Source organism: Cynocephalus volans, chromosome 7 (assembly GCF_027409185.1).
Source record: "Cynocephalus volans isolate mCynVol1 chromosome 7, mCynVol1.pri, whole genome shotgun sequence".
NCBI classification, from domain to species: domain Eukaryota; kingdom Metazoa; phylum Chordata; class Mammalia; order Dermoptera; family Cynocephalidae; genus Cynocephalus; species Cynocephalus volans.
In genome coordinates, this window is record NC_084466.1 from 129,985,797 (window position 1) to 130,007,805 (window position 22,009).

Sequence of the window (22,009 nt, forward strand, 5' to 3'; positions counted from 1 at the left end):
GAATTCTGCTAACATTGAAGCAAGAACAAACATTAACTTTAGGCTGAAGTTTAGGTGGAAGACTGATGAAATTATTGATGCTTAACAAATAGTTTATGAAGAAAATGCCCCAAAGAAACCAACATTTTACAAATGGATAACTTGTTTTAAGAAGGGACGAGACAATGTTGAAGATGAAGCCTGCAGTGGCAGACCATCCACATCAATTTGTGAGGAAAAACTTAATCTTGTTTGTGTCCTAACTGAAAAGCACTGATGATTAACAGCAGAAATAACAGCCAACACCTCAACTGGTTCAGCTTATACAATTCTGACAGAAAAATTAAAATTGAGCAAACTTTCCACTGGATGTGTGCTAAAACTGTTGTGCACAAATCAGTTGTAGGCAAGAGCAGAGTTTTCAATTTCAAACAAGTGGAATCAAGATCCTGAAGGATTTCTTCAAAGAACCATAACAAGAGCTGAAACATGGCTTTATCACTACAGTCCTAAAGACGAAACACAATTTAAGCCATGGCTACCAAGAGGTGGAAGTGGTCCAGTCAAAGCAAAAGCATACTCATCAAGAGCAAAGATTGTGGCAATAGTTTTTTGGGATGCTCATGGCATTTTGCTTGTTGACTTTCTGGAGGGCCAAAGAACAATAACATTTTATTATGAGAGTATTTTGAGAAACTTAGCCAAAGTTTTAGCAGAAAACCACGTGGTAAATCTTCACCAGAGAGTCTTTCTCCACCATGACAATGTTCCTATCATTCCTCCCACCAAACAAGAGCAACTTTGCAAAAGTTTCAGTGGGTAATCATTAGGCATCCACCATACAGTCTTGATTTGGTTCCTTCTGACTTCTTTTTGTTTCCTAATTCTACAACATCTGTGAAAAGTACCCATTTTTCTTCAGTTAATAATGTAGAAAAGATTGCACTGACGTGGATAAATTCCCAGGACCCTTAGTTCTTTAGGGATGGACTAAATGGCTGGCATCATTGCTTACAAAAGTGTCTTGAACTTGACAGAGCTTATGTTGAGAAATAAAGTTTTTATTTTTGTCTTTTAATTCCATGTTTTCACAAACTTCTTGAACTCTCCTCATGTATAAAAACATATGGGATGCAGCTTTAGCAATCTTTAAGGGAAAATGTATAGCCTGAGACTCCTAAATTAGAAATAAAAATCTCAAATCAATAACCTAAGCTTTCAGAGACCACATGCCTTGCGGTGCCAGTGTGTGACCCAGCAGGCAGGCCTCGCCACCACCGCCAAACTCCATCCCCGGCCTGTTCAAGTGTGCGTGGAGCAGGAAGACATACAGAAGGGGAGGCAGAAGCTCTGCAGAGACCACATGCCCTGTGGTGCTGGCACGCGACCCAGCAGGTAGGCCTCGTCACTGCTGCCCAACTCCATCCTTGGCCTGCCAAGTGTGCACGGAGCAGAGAGACATCCAGCCAGAGGAGTGGAAGATCCACAGAGACCATGTGCCCTGCAGTGCTAGCATGCGACCCAGCAGGGGGGCCTCACTGCTGCCACCTGACTACATCCCCAGCCTGGCCAAGGGCATGCTGACCAGAGAGGCAACTCCCCAGAGAGGTCCAAGATCCGAGGCAACCAAACACCCAAGGCACTAGTGGCCAACTGAGCAGACACTGAGACACCAATACCAAATTTGCAGCCCCAGCAACATCCTAGCCAGATAATAGTGTCAAACCAGTGGCCTGTGAAATCCCTTGCCACAATGACTAAACATCAAAGGAAAGATACTAGAAATATGAAAAATAAAGAAAGTACACCACCAAAGGGTAATAACTCTCAAGCTCTAGATCCTATAGAACAAGAAGCCCTTGAAATGTCAGACAAGGAATTTCGAGTGATAATTGTAAGGAAACTAAATGAGATACAAGAAAACTCAGCTAGACTGCATGACGAAATGAGGAAAAGTATACAGGACCTGAAAGAAGAAATGTACAAGGAAATCAATGCCCTAAAAAAGAATGTAGCAGAGCTTGCTGAGCTGAAGAATTCATTCAACGAAATAAAAAACACAACAAAGAGTTTAGCGAGCAGGCTTGCAGAAGCAGAAGAGAGAACTTCAGACCTTGAAGATGGGCTGTTTGAAATAACAGAGGCAGACAAAAATAAAAAAAGAAAAAATAATTAAAAACATTGAAGAAAATCTAAGAGAGATATCAGACAACCTTAAGTGCTGAAATATCCGAGTCATGGGTATTCCAGAAGGGGAGGAAAAAGGAGATTGCATTGAAAACATATTCAACAAAATAGTGGCAGAAAACTTCCCAGGTATTGGAAAAGACACAGATCTTCAAATTTAGGAAGCTCAAAGATCCCCAAACGTTTTCAACCCAAAAAGGTCTCCTCCCAAATATGTTATAGTCAAATTGGCAAAACTCAAAGACAAAGAGAGAATATTAAAAGCTGCAAGAGAGAAGCATCAAATCACCTATAAAGAAGCCCCAATCAGACTAACATCAGACTTTTCATCACAAACCCTAAAAGCCAGAAAGGAATGGGATGATATATTCAAAATACTAAAAGGCAGAGATTGCCAGCCAAGAATACTCTACCCCACAAGGCTATCCTTCCGAAATAAAGGGGAAATAGTATATTTCTCAGACAAACAAAAACTGCAGGAGTTCACTACCACACGACCAGCCTTACAAGAAATTCTCAAGGGAGTACTGGGTTTGGTACCTGAAAAACAACTACCACTGCCATAGAAACCCAAGAATAATCAAAACCAACTAGTATAATAAAAATGGCATCAATGAAAAGAAAACAAACAAAAGAAAGGCTATCTACAACCCAAGGAACAAACAAATACAGAAAACAAACAGTAAATCAGAAATAAAAGGAACAAAAGACACTTAAGACATCCAAACAAAAATCAATAAAATGCTAGGATTAAATCAACACTTTTCAATAACAGCTCTTAATGTAAAAGGCTTAAATTCCCCAATCAAAAGACACAGCCTGGCTGACTGGATTAAAAAGGAGGACCCAACTATATGCTGCCTTTAAGAGACCCACCTTACCTATAAAGACTCACATAGACTAAGAGTGAAAGGATGGAAAAAGATTTACCATGCAAACAGAAATAAAAAACAAGCTGCTGGAGTAGCTATTCTTATATATGATAAAATAGACTTTAAACTAAAAACCATAAAAAGAGATAATGAGGCCCACTATATAATGATAAAAGGATTGATCCATCAAGAACACATAACAATCATAAATATATACACACCCAATGTCGGAGCAGCCAGATTTATAAAACAAATTCTATTAGACCTAAAGAAGGAAATAGACACTAATGCCATAATAGCCGGGGACCTGAACACCCCACTGTCATTATTGGACAGATCATCTAGGCAAGAATCAGCAGAGAAACACAAGGTCTAAACAACACTCTAGACCAATTGGACTTGGCAGATATCTACAGAACATTCCATCCAACAACCTCAGAATATTCATTCTTCTCATCAGCACATGGATCATTCTCCAAGATAGATCACATATTAGGTCACAAATCAAGTCTCAACAAATTCAAAAATATTGGAATCATCCCATGTATTTTTTCAGACCACAATGGATTAAAATTAGAAATCAATAACAAACGAAAATCTGGAAACTATACAAACACATGGAAATTAAACAGCATTCTACTTAATGACATATGGGTCCCAGGAGAAATCAAACAGGAAATCAAAAAATTTATTGAAACCAATGAAAATAATGATACATCATACCAAAACCTGTGGGATACTGCAAAAGCAGTACTAAGGGGGAAATTTATTGCATTAAATGCTTACTTCAAAAGAATGGAAAGATGGCCAGTGAACAACCTAACACTTCACCTTAAAGAACTAGAAAAACAAGAATAATCCAAACCCGAAGTTAGCAGATGGAAAGAAATCATTAAGATTAGAGCAGAACTTAATGATATTGAAACCCAAAAAATAACACTAAAGATCAATGAATCAAAAAGTTGGGTTTTTTAAAAGATAGATAAAATTGACAAACCATTAGTATGGCTAACTAAAAAAAGATGAGAGAAGACCCAAGTAACAAAAATTAGAAATGAAAAAGGTTATATTACAATGGATACGTCTGAAATACAAGGAATGACTAGAGACTACTATAAATAACTATATGCCAAAAAATTTGAAAATCTGGAGGAAATGGATAAATTTCTGGACACACAAAAACTACCAAAGCTGAGCCAAGAAGATGTAGAAAATCTGAACAGACCAATAACAATAAAGGAGATTGAAGCTGTTATCAGAAAGCTCCCAAGAAAGAAAAGCCCAGGACCAGATGGATTCACAGCAGAATTCTATCAAAAATTCAAAGAGGAATTGACACCAATTCTCTACAAACTATTTCAAAAGATTGAAACAGAGGCAATTTTCCCAAACTCATTCTAAGAAGCAAACATCATCCTGATACCAAAACCAGGTAAAGATACAACTAAAAAAAGAAAACTGCAGGCCAATATTCTTGACGAATATAGATGCAAAAATCCTCAATAAAATACTAGGTAACAGAATATGGCAACACATTCATAAAATTATACACCATGATCAAGTGGGATTCATACCAAGGATGCAAGGTTGGTTCAACATACACAAATCGATAAATATGATACACCATATCAATAAAATAAAACACAAGGAACATATCATCATCTCTATAGATGCTGAAAAAGCATTTGTTAAATTCAACATTCATTCATGACAAAGTCCCTCTATAAGTTAGGCATAGATGGAAAGTATCTCAATATAATTGAAGCCATATATGATAAACCCACTGCCAATATCATCCTGAATAGGGAAAAGCTGAAAGCTTTTCCCTTAAGAACAGGAACTAGACAAGGATGCCCAGTCTCACCACTCCTATTCAACATAATGTTGGAAGTAATAGCCAGATCAATCAGAGAAGAGAAGGAAATAAAGGGCATCCAGATTGGAAAAGATGAAGTCAAACATTCCCTCTTTGCAGATGCCATGATCCTATATATCGAATAGCCTAAAGCCTCTACAAAAAAACTCTTGGAGTTGATAAATGATTTCAGCAAAGTAGCAGGATACAAAATCAATGCACAAATATCAGTAGTATTTCTATTCTCCAATAGTGAACATGCAGAAAGAGAAATCAAGAAATCTTGCCCATTTACAATAGCCACCAAAAAAATAAAACACTTAGGAATAGAATTAACCAAGGATGTGAAAAATCTCTATAATGAGAACTGCAAACCACTGCTGAGAGAAATTAAAGAGGATACAAGAAGATGGAAAGATATCCCATGCTCTTGGATTGGAAGCATCAACATTGTGAAAATGTCCATACTACCCAAAGTGATCTACAAATTCAATGCAATCCACATCAAAATTCCAATGACATTTTTCTCAGAAACGGAAAAAACTATCCAGACATTTATATGGCATAACAAAAGACCATGCATAGCCAAAGCAATTCTGAGCAAATAAATAAATAAATAAATAAAGCTGGAGGCATAACACAACCTGACTTTAAAGTATACTACAAAGCTATAATAACCTAAACAGCATGGTCCTGGCATGAAAACAGACACACTGATCAATGGAATAGAATAGAGAATCCGGAAATCAATCCACACACCTACAGCCATCTGATCTTTGACAAAGGCACCAAGCCTATTCACTGGGGAAGAGACTGCCTCTTCAGCAAATGGTGCTGGGATAACTGGATATCAATATGCAGGAGAATGAAACTAGACCCATACCTCTCACCATACACTAAAATCAACTCAAAATGGATTAAAGAATTAAATATACACCCTGAAACAGTAAAACTTCTTAAAGAAAACATAGGAGAAACACTTCAGGAAATAGAACTGGACACAGACTTCATGAATATGACCCCAAAAGCACGGGCAACCAAAGCAAAAATAAACAAATGGGATTATATCAAACTAAAAAGCTTCTGCACAGAAAAAGAAACAATTAACAAAGTTAAAAGACTACCAACAGAGTGGGAGAAAATATTTGCAAAATATACATCAAAATAGGATTAATATCCAGAATATACAAGGAACTCAAACAACTTTACAACAACAAAAAAAACCAAGTAACCCAATTAAAAAATGGGCAAAAGAGCTACATAGGCATGTCTCAAAGGAAGATATATGAATGGTCAACAGACACATGAAAAAATGCTCAACATCACTCAGCATTCGGGAAATGCAAATCAAAACTACACTGAGATACCATCTCACCCCAGTTAGGATGGCTATTATCCAAAAGACTGTGAATGATAAATGTTGGCAAGGTTGCAGAGAAAAAGGTACTCTCATACATTGTTGGTAGGACTGCAAAATGGTGCAGGCTCTATGGAAAATGGTATGGAGGTTCCTTAAACAATTGCAAATAGATCTACCATATGACCCAGCTATCCCACTGCTGGGAATATACCCAGAGGAATGGAAATCATCAAGTCGAAGGTATACCTGTTCTCCAATGTTCATTGTAGCACTCTTTACAATAGCTAAGAGCTGGAACCAGCCTAAACGTACATCATCAGATGAGTGGATATGGAAAATGTGGTATATCTACAGAATGGAATACTACTCTGCTATGAATAAGAATGAAGTACTGCCATTTGCAATAACATGGATGGACCTAGAGAGAATTATATTAAGTGAAACAAGTCAGGCAGAGAAAGAGAAATATCACATGTTCTCACTTATTTGTGGGAGTTAAAAATGAATAAATAAATACACAAATAAACTGGCGGGGGGGGGAAGAAGACACAACGATTACAGTTCCTTGAAATTGATACGACAAGTGAACAGATATGAAGTTGTTGGGAGGGAGGGGGCAGAAGGAGGAGGGAGGAAGGTTTTCGTCATGGGCCACAATAATCAACCACATTGTATATTGACAAAATAAAATAAAATTAGAAAAAAAAAGAGAAAAAAAAGAATAAATTTGACAAAAGAAGTCCAAAAGTTATAAAAAGGCTACAAAACCTTGCTGAGAGAAATTAAAAATTAAATAAATAGGGTGACAATCTATGTTCATAGATAGGAAGATTCAATATTGTTAAGGTAGCAGTTCTCTCCAAATTGATTTTTAGATTCAATGCTATCTGTATGAAAATTCCACCAGCCTTTATTGAAGAAATTAAAAAGCTGACCCTCAAATCTACATGAAAATGCAAACACCCAGGATAGTCAAAATAATCTTAAAAAAGAAGAACAAAGTTGGAGAACTTTTTTTTAATTGTTAAAATGGTTACATAAAATTTTACACGGGCAATAAAACACAATAAACAAATTCAAAAGATGAAATATAAACTTTAAAAAATGTACTCAAGATATATGATAAAGAGCTAATGTTCATGATATTAAAAAGCTCTTACTAATCAAATGTAAAAAATGAGCAAGCCAATAGAAATATGAGAAAAAATCATATAAATGAATACTAATGACCAGAAGCATATAAAATGGTTTACCATCCCTAATAATTAAAATAAAACAAATTAAGTGATCTATCACAAAGTTGGTGAACTTATGCTTCCCAATTTCAACACTCATTGTAAAGCTATTGTAATTAAGACAATGTATTCCTAGCATAAGGACAGACATATAGATCAATAGAACAGAATTAAGAGTGTAGAAATGAAATCATTTATGGTTGATTGATTTCTGGCAAAGGTGCCAAGATAATTCAATGGGGGAAAAAGATAATCTTTTACATAAATAGTGCTGGGAAACTAAATATCCACATGCAAAAAAAGATTACTTTAGTACCTTACTTCACTTTATACACAAAAATAAATTCTTAATGGATTTATGTACAAATGTAAGAGCTAAAAGTATAGAACTTTTAGAAGAAAATATGGGGAAAAAGTGATCTTGAGTTAGGCAAAGATGACACCAAAGGCATGATTCGTAAAACTAAAAATTGATAAATTAAACTTTGTCAAAATTCAAAACTTTTGTACTTCAAAAGATGCTATTAAGTAAATAAAAGATTAAGTTATATACTGGGAATAACTATTTGCAAATCATATATTTGATAAAAAAAGAACTTGTCTACAGAATATGTATTCTTACAACTTAATAATAAAATAAACAACCTATTTAAAAGAGGGAAAGGTTTGAGTTGACATTTTGCCAAACATGTACAAATGGTTAATAAGCACATGAAAAGATACTCAACATCACTAGTCATTAGTGAAGTGCAAATTAAAACCATTTTAAGATACTACTTCAGACCTACTACAATAGCTATAATCAAGAACAGACAATAATGAGTGTTGCCAAGGATGTAGAAATACTGGAACCCTCATATACTGCTGGTGAAAATGTAAAATGGAATTTTGGAAACTTTGGAAAACTACTTTGGAAAATAGTCTGGCAGTTTTTTAGAAAGTAAAAATAAACTTTCATTATGACCTACCAATTTCACTCCCCTCCAAGGTATCTTCCTAAGAGAAATGATGAAAGCTTATGTCTGCACAAAGACTTGTACATAAATGTTTGTAGCAGCATTATTTATAATAGCCAAAAGTAGAAACAATACAAACATCTGTCATCTGGTGAGTGGAAAAGCAAAATGCGTATATCCAAACAGTAGAATACTATTCAGCAATAAAAAGGAATGAACTACTTATACATGCTACAGCGAGGATAAACCTCAAAAACATTATGCTAAGAGAAAAAGAATCAGTGCAAAAAGACTACATATTGTATGATTTCAGTTATATGAAATGTCCATAAAAGACATATCTATAAAGACAGAAAGCAAATTAGTGTCTCCTGGGGCTGGGAACAGTAACAGGGATTGAATTCAAATTGGCACAGGGATGTTTTGGGGGTGATGAAATGTTTAAAAGTGGACTGTGGAGATAGCTGTATGTCTTTAAATTTACTAAGAATCATTGAATTGTAAAATGAAAATAAGGGAAGAGAAAGGAGGGGAAGGGAAGTGAAGGGAGGGGAAAAAAAAGGAAAGATACAAATGCTAGACGTAAAAATGCTCAAGATGGTGCAAAAGGGCAGCAAGTTCTCATAACTATCTTGCTGTGTATAGTAATTTATTGTTAGAAGAACAATAGAAATGTCACTAAATTCCACACTTAAAATTGTCTAAAATGGTACACTTCATGTTGTACATATTTTTACTACAATTAAAAAAAGAAAGATCAGAGGTTGCCAGGGAAAGAAAGATGAATAGGTGGAGCACAGGGGACTTTTAAGGCAGTGAAATTATTCTGTATAATACTATAATGATGGACACATGTAGTTTTACTCATATATTGGTCAAAATCCATAGCATGTATAAAACAAAAAGTGAAGCCTAATGTAAAGAAAGGACTTTAGTTAATAATAATGTATCAATATTGGCTCCTCAATTGTAAAGAATATATTACAATAATGCAAGATGTTAATAATAGGGGAAACTGTGTATGTGGGCTGGGGTCAGGAAGAAGGTAAATGGGAATTCTCTGTACTTTCCACTCAATTTTTCTGCAAACCTAAAACTGCTGTAAAAATAAATTTAAAAAGGAAAAGCAACAGAGTAAAGTTGGACATTTCAATTTAAATTACTAAAGGGCAAAAATGCTGTGAGAGAAAAGATAATGATAAACTGATTTTTTAAAGTCCTATTTACTATCTATCTCTATAAGAATGTAGGCAGCTATATTTATCTGTTATTTACCATTGTATCTCTCTAACCTAGTACAGTATCTTTGGCACATACTAGGTAGTCAAATGTTTGTTGAATCAAAGCTAAATGAAGTAAAGAAAACCAAGAAATCTTAATACCATTAAAAGAATAACCATAAGTTAGTAGAAAAAATATCTCACTTTCTGTTAGAATTCACGAGCTCCTGACAGTTTATTTTTAAATTTTAATTTATTTTTTTCTTTGTACAGATTTATGATGTACTGTTTGTTGTTTCAATGCACACATATATTGTATAATCGTCCTGACATAGATTTAGCACTTATTGCTGCCTTTAGCAATTCACTTCACCTCTCATAAGTGAGAATGTTTTCTCACCTAATATTTACTTTATCAGGCACTTTATTTAGCATTTTGAGGTCCAAACAGAAGAATCCATTTGGAAGTGCCACATAAACTAAATATGCAAATATAGGATGACAATATTGTTGATAATTACAAATATAAGCCTCCTAAAGAAGTAACCCTAAGTTTTTTGTCACCAACCAGTGTCAGGAAATGTGCATTGTTATGCCCTTCAAAATAAAAAAAAAAAAAAAAAATCAAAGGATAATTAACTTAAGTGCTTACAAATGCAAGCTATGAATTTATCAACACCTTTGTGCATTAATTTATATTTTTATCCTATATTATTGGTTGGTTTAACAATTTTCCTGATTCATTCTTTACTTCTTTCAAACTGTAAGGGATCTCTCCAGTTGTAGTATTTGAGGGTTTCATTGTTCAAAAGTTTTAAGTTTATCCTGCCTTTACCTTTAGATAATAAACTTCTGGGGACTAGGAATTGTTTGATCTGTATAGTCACTCTCTGTCACAGTATGCTCTACCAAGACATACAGTAGTGGGCAAAGAAGGAATTCAAAGATATCCTCTAACTCCACCTCACACTTGGCATAATATTTTGTATAGCAAGCGCTCAAAACATACATTAAATGCAAGGATGACTAAATTCCATGACAGTATGTATGAGTATGTGGATGGAAATGTGTGGAGAAAAGATTGACAGGATGAAAGTAATAAAGGTGAGAAGCAGACAGGGAGAGGGAAATGAAAAAAGTGAGCAGATAAAGAAACTACCTGCACATGTTTCCCATTTTCCCTCCTCCTCCTCTCTTCCCCTCTTTCCTTCCCTAACCATCAAAACTCTATCCTCTGAAAATATAATTGTCTAAAGCTCTGAGCTACGACCTAACCTCGTTAATTATTGGCAATGTGTTTGAAGACTGTGGTTCAACCCTGTGTTTTGCTTTCACAAGATTCTAACTGTTATATATACACAAATATACACAATCAAAATGTATAAATGTACATTTATACATTGTACATAAATGTACATGAATACATGTATATTTATCCACATAAATACGTATTAAAGCTTAATAAATATTGAGTGAATGAATAAATAAAGCTGGACTACCACAATCATCAGAGTCATCACCTCTACAGAACTAAACTTTCTAAGGTCAGAAATTTCATTTCAGAAAGAAAAGACCAAAACAATAAATCGAACTTTCAGAAGGGGAAAACAAACCTAAGGATACTAGAGATGGGAGGGAGGCTGAGGTGGTGGGGGCGAACGGGGGGAGTGCTTTGGGGAGGGATAGGTTCTATAAGGGTACAAAGAAAAATCATGATTTGTAATAATAATATGCTTATAATAAAAAATAAATAAAAGAAATTTGATTTCATCAAATCACTCAGTAGACAGGCTCCAGGGAACTGAGATGTATAACTAAAAGCACAAGACAAATAATGGGTGAATGTGAAGGTCGGGTATAGATGTAAATACGTGACACTGATTCAGTAATTAACTACAGTAGATTTTATCTGCTTATAAAAGTAGGCAGATCTATTTGGGAAGCATACTTTTAATTCATAATGTAGTACTGTGGTCATTCAATTAGAGGTATTGCATCATCTTAAGGTAATTTTTGTTATTAAATATAGCCCTCTAAAGAATACACAACAATTTCTTTGGAGCAGAGTTGGACTAAAATTCTTTTATATGTCCGAGTTTGAGTTCCAGCTTCAAAAATCCCCCAGTTCTTCCTTACTTTAGATTTACCAATGGTTAATAGAAATGCAAAAAAAAAAAAAAAAAAAAAAAAAAAGAAGAAGAAAATCATCATCAATCAGTTACAAGGTTTACAATTTATGCACATTTAAGGAAACATTTTATATCCATGGAATTTAATTGTTAAAAACCTTGTATCAAGAAAGTGATTCTTTTATAATCTTTGGCATCCTAAATTCTTAATCTTTACCTCTTGATATTGGGTCTATCTTGTTTTTGTGGTCTGTAGCCTACACTATTCACCGATTTCAGAAGAGAGCCGGGGAATAGCAGGTTAGCCATTTGAAGTTTAGCCACTCTAGGAGAAACAACCAAAGAAATGTCTACTTCAGTCTTTTCAATGTTAGATTTGCTGTATAGATAAAACACATGTTAACAGGGTGTGGGTATATAGAAGGATGAGTGATAAAAGGACCGGCCAGTTCTACTGTCTCTTCCTGAATCTGGATGTAATGATTAAACTATTACCTCTGTCCTAAAAGATAAGGTTACAAAGAGGAAAATGAATAGAACATTGGAGTCAAGGACAGGAGGATAACCATGAAGATAATTTTTTGAGGGGGAAGGGGCTGAATGTACAACACAAGAATTCTGAGCAGAAGACACTGGATATCTTAACAGATAGGATTCTCACACAAGAAAATCTAACCGTAGTTGGCAAAATGAATTAGAAGAAACAGCCAAAAAAAAAAAAAAAAAGAAGAAGAAACTTCAAATCCTAAAATGTAAGTTGAATTGGGCAGATTATTAAAGTCACATCAAAAATAGAAATGCACTCTTTAAAAAAAGAGGGAAGAACAGTGACTACCTCTAGACTTCCTGACTAGATAGTCAAAAATCACCAATAGAAATACTCACAAAAACGTCACTGAATATCTTCCACTTTATAGAATTTTTAAATTCATGGATTTAGTTATTTTTTCATCTATTCCTATCTATATTCCTATTTTCTTATCTATGACAGTGCCTTTTCGCCTCCTTATAAATGATTCTTTGTTTTTGTTAAGTACGAAAGAGGCACTTAAAAGGATGATGTTGGGAACCAAGGGTGTATGGCTCAGGTAACTAAACAGCATTCTTTTAATGCTATTAGCTCCATCTCTGAACTATTTAGCATTGTGTGGGGGAAGGAGATGGATGGGGAGGGGGCAAGATCTCAGTTGTCTGGAATAGATGAGTGTATACAGAAAGATGTATACACTCTCCCCTCTTACCCCAAATCACTCCAATTATACCAATTGAAAATTTGTTGAGTTTAACAAGCTCCCACTCAAGAGATGCCAAAAACCCTAGAAAAGTTATTCCCATCAGTCACTTGTAGGTAAGTTTTAACTGCACTCAGCTTATCTATAACTACTTAAGTACTTTACAAACCAATTTTATTTAGGCAGCACAATATTTTACAAAGAAGATAAACAAAACCTCTTGGCAGAGCATGTTTTCTCCAGTTCAGCAGAGGCCCTATCACTCTTTACTGTCTAATACTCTTCTCGCCCATTTTCAACATTATGCCTAAGTGGTCCCTCAAGGCAGGTACACGCCGTGCTTGAAGAATATTTTTCTCTGTTTGGAGAACAGAGCTAAGCTGGCTAAAGTCTGATACTGGAGCAGGGCAAGGTTAGGTGGGGTGGTCATGAGTAGACAACATAAAATACCAAAGTATGTCAAAAAAGCATGAAATAGAAGATGGGAGGGGGACGGATCAGCAAAGGACCTTGCCTGCTATGCAATAAGTTTGCCTAGTTCATAGCTAATCACATTGCTCCTGCTTTTGTCTTGGAATATGTGATACCCAGATTGGTATGGAACATGAAAAATCTCAGGCTACCCCAATTCTGCCTTCTAAAGTAAAAGTATCTTCAGTTCAGCTTAGCAGGTCTCCATTTGGTCCCTAACTCTCTCCAATTTTCCTTCACTTCGTGTGAGGAAGAGAGAAAAGCAGAGTAAGAGGAAAGAAACTGAGGACTACATTACAGTTAATGGCCACTGATAGGAAAATAGGACATTTATTCTTATAAGATCATCCTCCCTTGCCACTTTATTATGAGGACTTTAAATTCCAGAATGCAATAAATACATATGTAAGTGCATATGTGTGTGTCTGCATGTGTGCACACACAGGCACATACACATACACAGTGCTCCAAACAAATATTTGTTAGCTACAGACATACAAGGCCATGGACAAAAATGTTGGAATCAATTTGTAACAGTAATTTTAAGAGAATTCTTGGTTTGTTAGATTCAATTGTTTTGTTCTAAGGTTTACCAAAAAGTCTTTTAATTAGAGAATCAGAAAATTTTCAGATTTACACTGTCTAATTTTAGCTATAAGCCATATTGATTGACTCAATGTAACAGTGTCATGGAATCTACAGAATAGAATATGTATATATCATACATAAAGATAATTGAGAAAATAGTATAATTTAGGAAATATTTCTCCAAACTGTTTCATGGAATATTATTCCATTGAAGGAATGATAACAGATGCTACATACACTGCACACAAACACACATACACACACGCACACACATATCAATGATAAACAAGACTGGTTACCTAATTAGCAGGGTCCCATGCAAAATGATAGTGTACGTCCTCTTGTTAAAAAATTAAGAATTTCAAGACAGCAACAGCAAAGCACTAAACCACATGTGGGTCTCCTGTAAGTATGGGGTCCTATGTGACTGCATAGGTTGCACACTCCTGAAACAAGCCTTGGTTAAATGGTTTAAGAAATGCTGGGTTAAAAAAAAATTAAATGGATTTCTTTGCAGCAAGCCTTCTCAGAGCCTTTTATATGCTAATATGCATTGTGAACCTTCAAGAGGTTCATATATATATGGCAGTCCTCAAATATATTTACCAAAGCTCTTTAATTATTATTTTGAAAGGATCATCTTGTAGGACCAGTGCTCTACAGAACACACATTGTAAAATGCAGCTCAGGGTGTGCAAACAGGTTGTATTTGGTTTAACATCAATTTGTTAGTCTGTATTTTCTAAAGACTAACATATTTTTATATTTTCCCCACTTTTTGTGGCATTTCCCCATACTTAGAATGCAGTAACTAGAGATAACTTGAGATGCAAATGATGTGGATTCACTAAATCTACTGTCCTTCGCTATCTTTTTTTAAAATTTTTTTTACCGTTTGGACAGTCAACTCAGTGGCCAAACATCCCAAATGTTTTCTGGGCCAGTGCATTAGAGGTGATCTGACAGACTATACTGCAAGCCAACTTATTTTTTCCCCTTTATCTTGTCAATTCAGAGGAAATAACATCCTTACTTACCATTACCCAGTTCCCAAGAAATGTTGTACTTTTTGCTGGCGCTGTACTTCAACAGACTCAGGGCACTAGAACTGTTCCAGGAGTTATTGGGATTACGACGCAGTGCATTTAGAGCAAATATCAGGTGGAGTCCAGAGCAATCAGCAAAGTTATAAAGTTTGTCTAGAGACCTGGCTGGGAAGAAGCAGAGAAAGGCTTGTAACTTTCAAATCAGCAGTCCAACAAAAGGAAAATATTAGCTACTACAAAAAGCCTTTCTATGAGCTTCCCACTAATAAGGAATTACACAGATAGGTTTCTAAAAGGGACTATTACCCTTTGGTCTAAGATACATTTCAAGGTTATTTTAGAAAGCAGCACACAGAATTACAGACAGAGGTTACAAACTGGCAACCTAGTCTAGTCCACAGTGTATTTTATTTGTTGACAAATAGTTTAATTGCTGATGTTTAAAAATGGGAAGATTTCACAAAGTAGCTGGATTTCTAACTTTTCTTGAAAAATCCGAAGATCTGGCACTGCCGGGTCTATAGAAGTGTCGGGTACAAGGCCAGGAAAGATGTCTGGCTGGTGAGTCTTGAAAAATAGCTCAGCATAGCAGGACTTCCAAATAATTTCACTTAAGTGTACATGTCTAATATTTCTGAGAATGGAAATACCACAACCATTACTAGAAATATGTTCATTGTCAGGTTGATCCCAGACACCATCACTTCTATCATGATGTGTCTCACACTATCCCATTCCCTCATTTCTATTGCCACCATTCTTTTCTAGCTCTCAATTCCACTTGTATGAATTATTACACTGTCTGTACTTGGCTGTCTGCTTCTAGATTCTTTCCATCCTGCCAATTCATCTTTCCCCAATCACTCTCATCAGTTTTACTCACTCCTCAAAACCTTAGTGGATTTTCAATATGTTTCTCTTCCTTAGTTCAAGGCCTCTACAACCCACCTATAATTTCCCCCCAACTTCAGTCCTCTCTGTTTCTCTCAATGAGTTCTTTACTGATGTCAGTCAGTTCTATTTACTATAGAACTCCCTGCCCCATTGACCTTTGCTCTAATTATTCTCCTCACTTGTCATGCCCTTAGTCCTCTTTTAAACATATCCAGATTTCACTTATCCTTTTAGGCAGTGTTTTCCAAGGTATGGATAACATGACTTTAGGTGGTATATAGTTTCAAAAAGTTTTTTAGGTTAATAATTATGCAGAGGGGTTTACATTGTACCAGCATTCAATTATACAAGTCCCTAGAACAGAATTTCTCAAATAGGTTCCCTGAGACTTGAGAATTACTATTATAGTTTACTTAAAAAATAATCTGAATATTAAAAGATCAAGAGAGGTCCATTTTGAAGTCTTTTAATATTTGACTATGTCATGAAAGTTAAATTATTTTATCAGAAAAAATAATCAATATTCAATTAAATAACATTTTGTTCATCCAAATTCTTCATAGTTACAGTGACAGCTTATAATTTACTAAGCATACAATAAAATATATTTATTTTCATTTTTAAACTAAAATATTAATCAAGTGTTTGTATCAAAATTTAATATAAATGACTGATGTTCTTTTAGGTAGATTGATTTGCTTTAAGTAGCTTTTTTCTAGAACTAATTATCTCCATATGATGAGTATTTCCTGTATTTGTTTCATGTGTGTAAGAAAAACAAATTCACATCAAACACAAAAGCATATCAAACCTGTGATTTAATGGATTCGATGGTTTAAGGCAAGGCAAAAGTTATTTTAAAAAAAATAGTGTCGAGGTAAAGAACAGTGTGGAGAAATAACATACATGGTTTGTTAACAGCAAAAATGGAGAACTAGAGTGCTAGAAATTTGGGAAATACTTCATTAAGGAAAAGTTTAAGTCTTGCCTTTTCATGAAGCTGTTCCTGACTGAACAGACCAACCTCCCCAAAGTGACCTCAACATTCTGTAAACTCAGAGGCTATACCAATCACAGGCATCTCACTGCCTTGTGACATCTCCTGTAACACTGTCTTATCTTGGGATTTACCTCTTGATTTATTCATGTTTCCAGAGTGAAAGGCATATTTTCCTAGTTGACCTGTTAAGTTTCTTAAGTCAGGCTCTGCATCTCATATCCTTCATAACACCTAACACACAGCAATTTTCTGCCTTAAAGTCATGTTGAAGCATTCTCACAACCCAAATCCTTTTTGTTGCATAAAAGCAGTCTAGTAAGAAACTGAAAGAGCCAAATAAAGATTTGTCTAAAATAATTATTGCTGGGTAAGAGAAGTGATCTAGAGCTTATTAGAAAAGTACGTATATTTGAACATAGAAAATTTAGTAGATGCTCAACAAATGTAATCTTCCTTGGAATATCTGCTGTCCAGTTCCATCCAAGCAAGTAGATACTTAAAGATGACTTTCAACTCTTTCCACCAGAGGGTGCCAATGCCTCTACGTCCTCTAGTCAGGTTGCCTTGACATTTTCACAGGAGTATAATTCTAAGGAGCACTGTCTAGCAGGCAGTTGAAGATGAGGAGCTGGGGCTTGAGAGAGAAAGAATCTATAGGTTTGGGAGTCACCTATACAGTGCTGATAGTTGATATTGTAAAAGATCTTGAGACTTCTGAAGGAGAAAATGTGGAAAGATGGCTAAAGACAAAACTTTCAAAAATGTCCTCTTATAAAGGTCAGGGAGAAGAACCCAGAAATGCAGTCTTAAGGAAGTCCCAATAGGAGAATTGCAAGGAGGTGCTGCTCGATAATGTACGTGTTAATGACAATTCAAGGAGGAGTAGACTGAGAAAAAAAGAGCCATTAGATTAATCAAACAGTGATCTTAGAGACTAGATTTAGGGTGGGAATCAGAATTTAATGAATGAGTAAATGGAAAACAAGGAATAGACTCAGGTACATTCAACTTACATGGCAGTGAAAGGAAGAAATGAAACAAAATAGTAACTAGAAAAGCACCAGCTATTGATTTAAAAAAATTCAAGATCTAAGATTTCATCTTGTCAAAAAAGCCATTTCTTCAATAAGGCTAATTTCAGTCTTATATCAGAAAGAAATAGATAAGGATCAATGAATTCACACTAAGATGTTAATGACAAATTATTTCCCTTAGTTTCCTCATGACTTGACACTTTAAATACAAAACAGAGGGACTTCTGGTCAAGATGGCAGAATAGATGGTCCCCAGCATCACTCTCTCCAACAAATCAATTTACGACTATAAAAAAGCAACGACAGCCAAGCTGGGGCCACTAGAACTCAGGGGAAGAGGAGGAGAGACCTATGGAGTTCATGAAGGTGGAAGAAGCCACGATGAGAGAAAGAAAAAACTGCTCTGACCATTTTGAACCTGGATGCTTCCCAGCTGGAGCTGCTGAGCACATGGAGCAGATGTGAAAAGCCATAGCTGTGCCCTTCAGATGAAGTCACTTGGAGGCAGCAGGGGAGAAGAGGGCCTTCGTGGCCCCCAGACCAGCAAGACCACTAATACAGTTCCTATGGACCCCCATAGGAGCGAGGAGCCACAACAATTGAAAAAAAGGAGCCACTCAGAGGCCAGTGAGTCATCGCAAGGGACCGGAGCATGGCTCGTCCCATGGGAAGTGTTTGGAGCACAGGTGGTGGGGGAGACGAGCATCCCAGGGGAACACTGGGACACAGCCAAGACAGCTGATATGCCCCCCAGTCAGCATAGGACCACTCAGGGGAGACTGGTCATGAATATAGAATTGCATGGGGTGCAGTTTGATCAAAAGACTCAGGCTCAGACCAGAGTGTCTACACAACCCAGGTGCATAAGATTTCTCTAGACCTGGAAGTACTTATAAGGTCAACCATTAAAACCTGAGCTGCACAAAAAGCCTTCCCTCAGGAATCAGCAGCAAAGCAGCAATTTAGCTCAACCACACAGCTCAAGTACTGGTCCCACAGGAAGTCCCCCCAATTTAGAAGAAAGCAAAGGACAACATATTAGTTCTGCCGCAGAGTTTAAGTGGTAAGAACAGCAAATCATCCAACACAGAACTGAAAGAAAGAACAAAGTACCCACAATCATAGACAAAGTCTGACATTAATTAGTAAAGGTCTCATTTCACCAAAGAACACCTATAACACCTAGAAGGATCAGAAGTCCCATGGGTTATCAAGCCAGAAAGGGGCGAGGGCTGGGGGCCTCAGTCATGGCCCCCGACACCAGCAACCAGTCCCAAGGGTGGGGCTGAGGGCCTCGGCCACACCCCCAACACATGCAACCACCCCAGCGGTGTCACCGCAGCAAGCTCCCTGGGCTCTCCTGAGCCAGAGTGTTGAGGGGCCAAGGGCCTTGTCATGCCCCCCCGACACACACAACCACCAAGCCACAGCAAGAAGGGCCCCAGTTTCCTGAGATGGGGTGGTGGGGGACGAGGGCTTTTGCCACTCCCTGCTGACATCTGCACCCAGCCCAGCAATGATCAAGCCACCACCAGAAGCCCTCTGGTCTCCCCTGTGGGAATGAGGGGGGTGCCACAGGCCTTAATCCCACCCCTCCTCCTTCCTCCTTCTTCCATCACATTTCCTTCCCCTTTCCCCTCTCTCCCATCCTCCCAACTGCTCTGCAATAACATCATAGAATGTAAAAATAAACATATTAATAAAATTTAAAAACTAAAAATAAAAAAACAAAAACAAAGCAGACAAATAATAATCCAATAAGCAAAAGATAGGGCACACATTAACTTATTCAACAAATATTTATTGAGCACCTACTATGTGCCAGGCACTATTATATACTTTATTTGTTTATACATACATGCATAATGGCAATGAGCAAAACAGAAAAGAGGCCCTACCCTCATGGGGGTTATGTTTAGTGTCCCTGGTAGGGGAGGTGAAGCAGGGTAGGGGATAGGTAGAACCAATAGGGGTTGGTATGCTATTTTAAATGTATCACTGATAAGGTAACATTTGAGCAGAAACCCATTGGTGGTGATGGAGTAAGTTAAGTAAATAACTATGAAAAGAATTCCAGGCAGAGGTTACAGTAAGGGCAAAGGCTCAAAATAGGTATGAGATTGATGAATGTGAAGAACAGTGAAGAGGCCAGTGTGCCTGCCCCAAATGGGGCAGTAGGAGATAAGCTCACAGTGGTAGGAGGGTTAGATTGTGTAGGGCCTTATTGGCCATTGCTAAGAACTTTGACTTTTACCCTGAATGACACAGAAAATCAGTAGATGGTTGTGAACATAACTCATATCTTAACAGTATCACTCCGGCTGCTCAGTTGAAAAGAGACTAGAGGGCATGGAGAGAGCAGTGGTAAAAGTAAGAAAATTAGTTAGGAGTCTATAGCAATAATTCAAGCAAAAGATCATAGTGTCTTGTACCAGGATGGTTAGCAGGAAAATTGTGGAAGCCATTGGGTTCTAGAATGTTTTAAGATAGAGCCAATAAGATTTGCTGAAGGGTTGAATGTGGGGTGTGAGAAGAAAAAAAAAGTCAAAGACAACTCAAGTTTTTGACTTGAGCAACAGAAAGATGACCTTGACATTTATGAAGGAAATAGGGAAGACTGGGAGAAGGTAGAAGGGGAAGGAAAAGATCAGAATAGTGGTTTGGAGCATGTTAAGTTAGAGATGGCTTTAGACATAGAAGAACTTTTTTTTTAGGACTTCATTAGCATTTTTTTAACTTTTCCATATGCAATGTAGTTGATTTTCATGTCCCTTCACATGTCCTCTTTTCCCCCTCCCTCTGCCCCCTCCTTCATCTACATCACATTTGTTCACTTGTCTTAACAAGTTAAGGAATTGTTTTGTCTTCTTCCCCTCTCTACTGTTTGTTTGTATATTTATTATTTATTTATTTATTTATTTATTTATTTATACCTCCCACAAATAAGTGAGAACATGTAGCACTTCTCTTTCTGTGCCTGACTTGTTTCACTTTATATAATTTTCTCTAAGGCCATCCATGTTGTTGCAAATGGTAGTATTTCATTCTTTTTTATATAGCAGACTAGAATTCCATTGTGTAGATATACCACAGTTTCCTTATCCAATCATCTGATGATGGACATTTGGGCTGGTACCAACTCTTTGCTATTGTAAATAGTGCTGCAATAAACACGAGTACAGGTATCCCTTTGGCATGATGATTTCCATTCCTCTGGGTATACTCCCAGCAGTGGAATAGCTGGGTCATATGGTAGATCTACCTGTAATTGTTTGGGGGAACCTCCAAACCATTTTCCATAAAGGCTGCACCATTTTGCAGTCCCACCAACACTGTATGAGAGTTCCTTTCTCTCCACAACCTCACCAACATTTACCATTCTCAGTATTTTCCATGTTAGCTATCCTACCTGGAGTGAGATGGTATCTCAAAGTGGTTTTGATTTGCATTTCCCAAATGCTGAGTGATGTTGAGCATTTTTTCATGTGTCTGTGAGCCATTCATATATCTTCCTTTGAGAAATGCCTATTCAGTACCTTTGCCCATTTTTAAATTGGGTTATTCATTTTCTTGCTGTAAAGTTGTTTGAGTTCCTTGTATATTCTGGATATTAATCCTTTGCCAGATGTATATTTTGCAAATATTTTCTCCCACTCTGTTGGTTGTCTTTTCACTCTGTTGATTGTTTCTTTTGCTGGGCAAAGGCTTTTTAGTTTGATATAATCCCATTTGTTTATTTTTCCTTTCGTTGCCTGTGCTATGGGGATCATATTCAAGAAGTCTGTACCCACTCCTACTTCCTGGGGTATTTCCCCTATGTTTTCTTAAAGGAGTTTTGTTGTTTCAGGATGTATATTTAATTCTTTAATACATATTGAGTTGATTTTGGTTTATGGAGAGAGGTGTAGGTCTAGTTTCATTCTCCTACATATGAATATACAGTTTTCCCAG

The 22,009-nt window shown here is 36.5% G+C and overlaps 1 protein-coding gene across 3 annotated transcripts in view; it reads right to left on the reverse strand.

The window, feature by feature from the left end:
• Positions 1-22,009, reverse strand: part of HPSE2 (heparanase 2 (inactive)) — a 715,375-nt gene that overhangs the window by 251,971 nt on the left and 441,395 nt on the right. Inside the window, exon 4 of one of the 3 annotated variants that reach the window (XM_063103266.1) lies at positions 15,122-15,295. The exons of the other annotated variants lie outside the window; for them this stretch is intronic. Within the exon in view, the coding sequence (XP_062959336.1) occupies positions 15,122-15,295 (174 nt within the window). The remainder of the gene's footprint in view (positions 1-15,121; positions 15,296-22,009) is intronic. 3 annotated transcript variants of the gene reach the window in all.